The 10,519-nt window shown below is 42.7% G+C and overlaps 1 protein-coding gene across 1 annotated transcript; it reads right to left on the reverse strand.

Moving 5' to 3' along the window:
* Positions 1-9,536: 9,536 nt before the first annotated feature.
* Ag5r2 (Antigen 5-related 2) lies at positions 9,537-10,463 on the reverse strand. The gene is made up of 2 exons (XM_001354775.4): positions 9,917-10,463; positions 9,537-9,853 (listed from the first exon to the last, which is right to left on the reverse strand). The coding sequence occupies exons 1-2, from the start codon at positions 10,432-10,434 to the stop codon at positions 9,607-9,609; spliced, it is 765 nt and encodes a 254-aa protein (XP_001354811.1). The 5' UTR covers positions 10,435-10,463; the 3' UTR covers positions 9,537-9,606.
* Positions 10,464-10,519: the final 56 nt, after the last annotated feature.

Genomic DNA, 10,519 nt, shown 5'->3' on the forward strand with positions numbered 1-10,519 from the left:
ACTGAGAGAAACCATCAGGCCATCAACTTTTCATTAATGTAGTAAATAAATGTAAAAATAAGATTAGAAATTCCAAAGAGTCAAATAAGAGCTATTTCATCGAGAGTGGAAACTAATTTCATATTTAAATTAAATATTTTCATATTCGATTGAATACAAATTTTTTAAAAATGTATTATAATAGGTATATTTATTTTAAAGTGTTTTATATTTCGATTAAAATTGAGAAGTATTAAAAAGACTTTTAAATAAATTTATTCTTTAATTACCTATGCCCTTTTTCTCTCAGTGGAGGAGTGCTTAAAATGGTGGCACATTTCATGTCCACCGCTGATCCCAGAGACTGCGGATAAGGTGGCTCCTTATATTCCAAAAACTAACCATTTGGTGTCATGTCTTTTCCCCCAGTGCACCCTGCCACAAGCTGCTCAACTGCTTTGTGGCTCTTTTTTTGTATGCTAATTGCTTCTTCGCAATCATTGCAGTTTTGTTTCAGCATAATTAATGGAAACCTTAGATCGCCAGACAATGCAACGGCAACGGCAGCGACAACTGTCAGGGATTTAAGCGGCAAGCAGCAGGTGGAGTGGTTTGGGTCTGTTGCAATTACCGCTTCCCTGAGTATCGATAAATCAAACACCGACTTGGCATAACAATCGAATATGGTGATCTTTGAGCTCTGTCTTTGGCTCTGGCTCTGGTCTATCCCAAGTCTCTCTTTCGAGCAGCCCTGAGCAGCGACTCGACTTACCTGAAACATTATCTGTGGCATACTTAACTATTGGAAACCTGTTTGCAACCCAAGAAGATCTTCGGCGGAGATTCGCTGGATAGGATCTTTTTTGGTGACATCATCATCCTCGTCGATAACCCTGCAGCAATAATGGTCTTATTTATAAATCATTTTCACCCAATTCCACTGAGCGTTAAGTACACATAAATGCCATTTCGATACTTTCACTCGATCGACGAATCGACGGCTGTTGATTAATTGTGTTGTTTGGTTAATTAACCAATAATCATGACAGTTGGGATTTTGCATAATTTTATTTTATTTTTTTCGCGCTCGTTAGATCGCAAAACAAACAGCAAAACAGCAAAGCGAAAGGTAAACGAGACAACAGACGCCACAACTGCCCACAAAACAAGAAGCCACACAGAAGATTAATACTTGGTGAAATAATCTTTCGAATACCCTAACCCATAGCCGATTCATGGACAGCTTTCTTTCTGCACATTCGTTCTATAAAACTTCTGTTTGAAACCTGAGAGGATAGGTTTCCATAGAATGTGTCGAGTATTGCCGCGAAGTAAAACAGACTTCTGTTTAAACAGATTGATCTTTGTCACGCTTATATTGTACTGGGACTCTCTGTTGACTCTGGCATATGTAAATACTATAAGTGTAAGCTGCTTTTATAATAGATTATACCTGGTATTGTCTTACGACATTCAAAAAATCAACAGAACAGCAACTATGATCCCTTACTTTCAGCGTTCTTAATCCTTTCCTTCATCTATTTACATACCCTCTGATGATCTTATAAACAAGCTATAAAAGTAGGTCAGAGAGTTTTTTCTATCAAAAGTGGCATAATAAGTATGTGTCATCTTTGCATAATATTAAATAGAATTGTACTTTCTTTGGATTATCGCTATCTCTAAATGAAATGCAATCTTTTCGTTGCTTACTCGTCTGCTTATGAGGCATTGATCCCAACGATTGTCGCGACGACTGGCTTTCTGGAACTCTTGCAGCAATTAGAGCATCGCATCGCAATCAGAATCGAACCTGTGGAGCCAGTATTCAAATGGGAATGGGATGTTGATAGAAAGCACTACACAGACTTGAAACACGTTTCATAATATAATTCAATATATATGTAGGTATTTATTTAAAAAGCTTTCATTATTTGGCCCTCACACAGCAGTTGATACTTTTTGAGTGTGAAATATTGATTGTTACTAATTAGATACATGTACTAAGAGGACTTTTTCACTCATTGCTTTATCTATTAGAGCCCCAAGATATAGCATCCATCCATCCCAGCATCATACAACTCTCTTTCGTTAGAGTAATGGGCGAGCAATCACGTGCCAGCAAATGAGCAAAGCAGCTCCGCAGCAGCCCGCGACATCGCCAATTTCCATTATGTATATATTTTATATCTTGTTTATTTTTTCTGCTCTTTTTTTGGGTTAACTTTTGGCCAAACTGGCTGCCACGGGGCAGGTGTCAAAAGTTAGTCCAGCGCAACGGAAGAGGGCCAACAGCAGCGGCAGCAATGACGTCCGTGGTCCGTCGTCCATGGTCCATGGTCCATGGTCCGAGGCATCTATGACAATGGAAATAACAAGATATAACAAGTTGTATCTAATTCTGTCCGAGTTTTGATGGTAGTTTGCCTCGTTTCACCCTCGCTGGACCTGTGGGTGACTTGGCCAAGAAACAGAGGCAAAAACGAATGGTTGTTTGGACTAAAAGATACCATTGAGTTTTATTTATCACTTCAGTGAAAAAGAAAGGTGTAAACCATCAAAAAAATGGTATACAAATACAGATAAATACATGATAGATAATACTTTTCTTTAGCCCAAGTTTAGTCCGCCAGACTATCACAAAAGTCTGTACTTCTCCATATAAGTTATTCATCTTCAAACCGAATATACCCCATGAACTCCATCATTATATGGTAGGGTATGCCACTGCTGGAGAGAGATGAAGTCAAACCAAAAAAAAAAAAAAAAATTAGCAACAACAATGAAGACAGCAAGCAAATAAGTTAAGCAAAATCACAGCCCGAGCGGTTGTTCGGACGCTCACGACACAATCAGAATGGCAGCGCCCATGACAGACGATTGTTGTGGCAGAATACGTTGGATAAACAAATTATAAGTTATGTGTATGCAATTTATATAGTTATAGTTATATTATAGTATACCCATTAATATGGCAGCGGTAGCGGAGTCGGCTCTGCTCTGACACTCTGTCATTGTCTCTTGAACGCCGCACGACAGCCAGCCCTGCGGCTGTTTTTTCAGGATGGATCTCAGCTTAGAGCTGTCACAATCATTCCGGCAAATACATGTACCTATACAGGGTTGTATTTATTAAAAAACGAGATGAAGTACCTGACGGATAATGGACATCCATGGATGTCGCTTTGCAATTCCCATCCACCACGCTTATATACGATATATTCAACTATCAAATTACGATGCAAAACATCCTAATTTATTTATATGCATGGCCGTGCCATTTCAATCCAGAGATACTCCCAATATATAGTACAGTACAAATCAACAAATTCAGCCTTAAGTCTCTGCAAACCTCCAACCTGACTTCTTTTACGATTAAATGATAGAATGCTATCGATATTTCTTAAGGTGAAAAACTCCCATCTCCAAAAACAGCTGATTTTTTTGTTTGGTAAAACTTTCAGCAAAGCTTCCCAAATTTGTAGCCTTTACATGGGTTTTAGTTGAGTAGACAATAAGGAAATAAAACGACTCGATGTAATGCGGTTTTCGGGAGGCAAATTGGAAAAACTGTAGAGAAAGTGTTACAACTACAAATAAAATGATGATTGCTTTCAGACACGACCACTGGGTTATCTGATTTTCTCTTCGTGAGGGCAATTCCATCAATTCCAGAAGCCTGCTGTGCAGTTCATTAATCTGCAAGCAAAACCGCACACAATTTGCAACTACATAGTGGCAGGAACAGGATGAGGACGAGAAACAATATGCCAGGGAATAAAGAGAATACATCCACTTGAATACATACGAGTTTGTACATATGTACGTGCAATCGTGGGATGTAGACACGAGCCTCGTAATCAAGCATTAAATGGCCGTCAAGCGATGGGCAGATAAATTATAATAAAGGAGCTGCAAAAGTACTGCAGAATCACTGCAGTTCGCCCACCCTCCCACGCCCTCTGCAGCTTCCTCCTGTTCGATTGATGGATTGTTGCGTTGTCAGAGGAAATTGCAGCTCAAAGGCGAGACGGAGAGTCAGAGTCATCGCCTGGCGTGGCATGCAACAGAGAGATTTCCGGGGACCCCCTGACGGGCCGATGGCTTCTGTCCTGGTCCTGTCTCTGCAATCGAAGCCCCGTCACAGAACCACTCTCTGTCTATCGAATGGAAACCCCACTTGGCTGGGGGCCTTTGAAGAGAAGGGGGCCAGAGTCAGGACAGAAGCCGAGCCCAGCCGAGCCTCACATGAGATTTAAGGACTCAATGGTAGTCGTATCGATACAACTAAATGCCCCAGGAATTTTTGGTAAGGAGTTACTTTTCTATTTGCTAATCGATTTCCCAGTTGACTAGCACAGAACCCGATCTTTCCATTGCTCTATGCGTGCTTCATTCCATGGGTAAAACGATATCTACTGGAACAGTTAATGGCTTACTTTGGTGCTACCTTCGGGCCACTAATCCCGGTGTGAACTGTACCCCTGGGTGCGGCGGTGCAGCTTAGGTCAGCCAGCCAGCAATATGGCACGGGCATTTACATATAAATATTTATTGTCCTATATGGCCCCGAGTTGCATGTGAGCGGTCAATTTAACAAAGCGCAAATGGCCGGACAGCTGGTGGGGCTGGTAGGGCAGAGAGCCTTCCCCAAGGGGTTGTACATATCCCCCACCCACACCACATAGTCCTTAGCCCATACTATGGCCCATCTCTGGGTCGGTGATGGCGATAAGAAGCTGCTGTTGTTATGGTGGCTCCCCTTTGTTTGTCTTTGGCCTCCGCAAGATGTTGTCCAGAGTGGTGGCAGGGGGCTTGCCAAGACTGGTGGCAGGGGGTTGTGGCTGGAGATGGGGAAGTGACAGGAGGCTGTACAGGGGATGGGATTGTGGCATTCATTCTTTTGGCATTTTTTTATTATGACTATCAACGTTTATGGCGGCCAGGATGTGGATGGCAAGTGGGTGTGGGTGTCTCCCCTGAGGATTTGTTTAGCTTGTGCTGTGCGGCTTTATTATTTCATCATTATAACATTTCTTTTATATGTATGTATTTATTTTGTATACCCCGTAGTCGAATGCAAGATGGATGTGAGAGGCAGAAGCTATGGAGCTATGTTCTTTTAAACTTCTGTCTCTCGTTGTATATCTATATAACCATATTAAATGTTTTCCCTGTCACCTTGTGCAATTTGAAGGAAAGTTTTGTAAAATATTACCCATTTAGTGGGCATCTCAGGGTCGCATGGGCCCTGTAACATGGTTCTTTCTTCTTATACATATACGTTTGTGGGCTGTAGTAGTTCCTTCCACTTCCACCACACCCACTTTCTGGGCAGCACTTTAAAGTGCCCTGAACTTGATTAATGAATGGCAACGCTCTAAAGTATGCTACGGCATGCACTCACACACACTCTTGCAAAAAAAGAAGCAGCCACCCACACACATTCACTCGACATGTCAACGACACGAGAAAAAGAGGGAAGTCGCGAGTGAGTTCTGAGCCCCAGTGCCAGTACCAGTACCAGTCCCAGTCCCAGTCCCGACATGGCTTAAAAATTGTTTGCCAAGCGAAGCACAAATTGAAATTGGCTCACAACTTGGCAGCTAATTTAATATTTTCCCTCTGAGAAGAAGAGACCCGACTCCGACCCCGACCCCGGCCCCCATGTGTGTGTTATGCTTATAATTGTCACAGACACGAGCATTCAAGAACACATTTCTGGAAAATGTTTATCCGGAAAGGCATAAACAGGGGTGGTGAGGCAGAACTGAGCACAAAACAATTTCAAGTTCCTTTGCAGTAACAGGATTTCCTTTTTTTTGTTTCCATTCAAAAGCAGCATAATCCTTACAGGAACCCGGAAGTTTTGGCACCAACAAAAACAAAAAAGTGTATAATATAGAAATGAAATTATCAGACATTGAGCTGAAAGAACCTCTCAACATACGAGCACATACGACATAAACAGATGTAGAAAAAGCTTAAATATTTTATGCTCTTCAAATTAATTTGAACTATGAAAATTAGTTGGAGAATATAATTGTAGACTAACTAAATTAAATAAAAGTTTCCAAATCTCAAGGAAAACTTTATTTTGTATATGCCCAAAAGTATGCAATGGAAAATTGTCGTTCTTTCAAGGCATTCGCTAGAGCATGATATGTGCTTTTCGTTGCATACTTTTTGCCCGCTTAGAAAAAGTTTTGACTAAATGGCGAATATCTAAGGAAGAAGTGGTAAACAAAAAAAAACAAAAACTGAGGAAAATTCTTAGTTCTAGAAAAATAAAAATTAAGTATATAATTTCCTATTGCTCAAGCAAACAAAGTCCACAGAAGGTTGTCTTCCTTTTTGTGGCTTAATGGACACACAAGTACTACTTCCCTAACTCGATCTGCTCTGTTTCATATATAAACATCTTAAATGTTGTCTTTCCGCTCTCCGAAATCCAGCTTTCCAATCAATAACTATCTTCAATCCATTAACCATCTCTTCCAAGTATATTTCCTTTCGTTGCCTCACATTTAAATCGAATTTCCATCCATTTCTTGCCATTTGATTAATAAAATAATACATAATTAAATATTAGAATTTCCATTGCATAACCTCCCTCAATTTGAGTACCTTCGAAGTCATTTCATATCAATTTGTTGACTGCCTTTCACCCCAGCACAGCCCCCCTGCTATTAGGGAAAACTTGTGGGGCAGAAAACTTTTTGCATGTCCGTTTTAATAAATTGGTTTATGATTGCCTTTCGATAAACTTTGCTCAAGTGAAATGCTAATACGAGCACACCGACCAACTTTAAACGGTTTTCCAACCGAGAGGAGACCCGGCCTCAACCAACCCCCAAAGTAGCCACCATCCTGCCATCCAATCAGACCATCATCCACACTCTTCGAACACCGAACCCACGAATTTGTATCTTGTGGAAAAGATGGCGCCGCCCGCCGTTTAGCTTCCTGGCAGCAACAATTTTTATGGCTTCCTGGTGTGCAGCGCTTAAATAGATACAAGATATATATCTCACACACACACCACACACATGGCACATTGTAGATACATATGTACGAGCATATCCACACCTTGTTGGTAATTTAAATTGCGCCTGACTCGGATTCGGATTCCGATTCCGATTCACGGCTGGCTGCACCATAATTTGCTGTAATTGAATTTAAATGATTTTTTCCCCAGCAGAATCGTTGTCGTTTTCCCCTTGGCATTTTGCAAATCACTTTTATTTTATTATTTATAAATGTGTATTTTTATGGTAGGGAATCAATTGAAAGAAGGGCTTTGCTCTAATAAAGAATGATTGAGGTGATGGGAAACGGATAGGAATGATAGAATACGGCTTTTTTGATAGATCTAAGCACATGCCTATAGAAAAGAAGACCTTAGAAAACAAATCGCTCATTCCATGCCTTTCAGTGTTCTTACATTTGTTTTTATCGGTCAATTCTTTTGTACTGGCATGTGCATTCAAGCCACAGTTTCATTATAGCACTCATCATTCCTTAATACAGTGGTCTGATCCCTCTCTCTGACTCCTTTTGAGCCTCTGAAACTCTCTGGAAATTACGCATACGCCGCATGGGCATCCTCTGCCATCTCCATCGATGGGGCATACATCCGAAACGAAACGAAACGAACCTGCGCCAGACTGATGGCTTATTTTCGATTTGTGCAACAAATGAAGTGAGAAATTATTATTATTATTATTTATATTTTTATTACGGATGCCTGCCATAACCAAATCGAATGGCAGGCAGTCCACTCTTCCCGCTCCCCATTCACCCCGCCTCCGCCGGTGCGTCGGCGAATCACGTATTCACAAAAGCAAACAAACGCCGAAGCACGCATAAATAAACAGGCAGTGGAGCAGTGGAGCTGGGGCAGGGGAAGGAAGAGAATTATGGGAAAAGTAAGGAAAAGCCAAAGGGAAAAACCACAACAGAAGAAACAGTGAAGCAGCAGCGACACAAAGTACATACAACATTTTTCGGTGGTCTCTCGTCCATCAGTCACATCATTAAAATCGAGCACTGAGTAGTCCCGGCTGCCGCCTAATTCGAATCCTTGCCGCATGATGTGCTGAAATGTGACGTTCGGGGCAAGGGGCAGGAGTGCGATTGGGAGTGGAATTGGGGAGTAGCACCCGGCGGCGGCACACACATACACGCACAGGGAGAGAGACATAGAGAGAAAGGACAACAATTCTCTGGAGGCATTCATCAATATGCCAAACATGTTTTGTTATCATCAAATGGAAAATGCTTCATTTTCACGTACGCCAACGCAGAGGAGCAGCAACAGGACCCACAGGAAGAGACAGGGATCCCAGGGATCTCAGCCTGACAGACAGACAGCACCAGCCCAGCCACTGACAGTGAAATGGACAGAAAGACAGAAAGACAGACAGACAGAAAGTTGATGGCCTCAAGGCAGATGGCGGATGCCAGAGATGAGTACAAGGCAGACAGATAGACAGACAGACGACAGAGAGCGTGTTACCGTTGAGAATTCTCGCAGGTAAAACCCAGCGCCTTGCGGCTTGCGGCCTGGCTGTAGCATCTGTCGATTGCTGCCCCATTTTGCGGCGCTTAAACCACCAAAAAACTAAACGAGAAGCTCGACGAAGCGACGAACGGAACATATAAATTGATTACCAAGACATTTCACGACAAATTCGCCATGTAACAACAATGACAGCCCCAGCCCCCCCAATGGAATCTCTATCCAAAATCGAGAGAATGCTTATCGAAGGAACCCATAGACAGCAGTCGCCGGAAGCAATATGTGGAGCTGTGGCTGTGGCAGTGGCAATAGCACAATAGATACGGAAATCTCTGTAAGCAAAACAGTTGCTCCATCCAGCCATCCAGAAACCTGGGGCCCAAAATCAAATGCGACAACTGTTGAGCCCAGCCAGGGACTCGATTTCTACAGCCTGAATAAAAGAGTGTTACAGAGATAGCTCTAGAAAGAGCTGTAGTTGAAAGAATAACTAATCTGTAGAAATATTCCGCAAACAGAGAAGATATTATAGATCTAAATACTTCGTAAAAAGATTTGTGTTCCTCAAAAACCCAAGAACTATCACTGATTGACTTAAAGAATAATTAAAAGTTTAAAGTACTCATACAATCTCCATTCAAATCATTCGAATACTCAACAAAGTTCAGTACTCAATGAAGAAGGAAGTACTCTATCTACAGACACTATCTGAAAAACCAAATTTAAACTACCACAATCGAATACAATCGTTCTTTCAAGAATAAGATAACCTTCACAGCCACACAAATCGTAGATTGATGAAAAAATAGTGCCACGTGGATGCCTTCTAATGGTTTCTACATGATCTGAAAGGTAGACTGATACTAGTAGTAATGAAAGTGTTCTGCAGATGGTCTGAATATTTCATCGAAAATTAATCTTGGATAGATATAGAAACACTTCCTAAGTACTTCCTGCTGCCCTAAGTATTTGTGAATCACTCTTCCATTCGTCCCTACAATTCCATTGAACAATGAAGACAAAAATCTAAGATACATATTATGTCATTCTCAAATTTTGCTGAATAGCTCTTTAATTGAAAAGGCTTCATTGGGGATTGTTTCCTTTTACCAGCTATTCACATCGTACCACTCGGAGGGGGAGCAGAGGTTACCGAACTCTCCATTGGTGCCGGAACCGCAGCCCTGTGCGCCCCAGCCGCAGGTGGAGTAGATCTGTCTGCCGATCATGTTGGTGGTGGCATAGTTGCAGGCGACCAGGACCTGGTTCCAACCATCGCGACGGTAATTGGAGGCGGCACAGCCCACACGGGTATTCCTCTCCGACATCATCACCGTGAAGTGACCAATGGCCCTGCGAAGAAAAAGAGGGCTTAGTTGGAGGACTATCCAAAAGGAGTATGCACTGAAGCCTTACGGTCCGGAGTAGCCACTGGGGTAGCCACCTTCGATGATGCCGCTGTTGGAGTTGTGCACCTCATCGAACCACATCTGGACGCTGTTGTCGAAAACGGTGCCCAAGTCGGGCAAATCGCCGGAGTAGGCCAGCCAGGCGAGATTCTGGCCAGAGTACTTGAAGGCATCGGTGTTGTGGCAGCCGTCGTGCCTCATCTCGCACTGGCGGACATTCAGGGAGGCCAGGTAGGCCAGCTCGTCGTCCCACTCCATGGTGGCCATGCGGCAGGCGGCGTTATGGTTGGGATCGTATCCACCAGCAATGTAGTTCCTCTTGTCGTTGTGCGAGTGGACAAAGACCCACTTGTAGTCATCGTTGATGTCGATCAGCTGCGCATCCCCGGGACAGGCGCTGTCCCACCAGTTGCTGTGACCGCAGGCGATATGCGATCCCCCATTGCAGATGTCCCACGAGCAGTAGTCCGTGCCCTGGGCCAGACCCACGGCCAATGCGAGGAGAGCGAACAGAGCGAACTTCATGGCGATTTTAAGTACGAAAAAGTACTATGAAGTCGGGTGTCTGAGCACAGTGCTTATATATGGAATTACAGAAGGCTTATCGTAA

This window comes from Drosophila pseudoobscura, chromosome X (genome assembly GCF_009870125.1).
Source record: "Drosophila pseudoobscura strain MV-25-SWS-2005 chromosome X, UCI_Dpse_MV25, whole genome shotgun sequence".
In the NCBI taxonomy this organism is placed as follows: Eukaryota; Metazoa; Arthropoda; class Insecta; order Diptera; family Drosophilidae; genus Drosophila; species Drosophila pseudoobscura.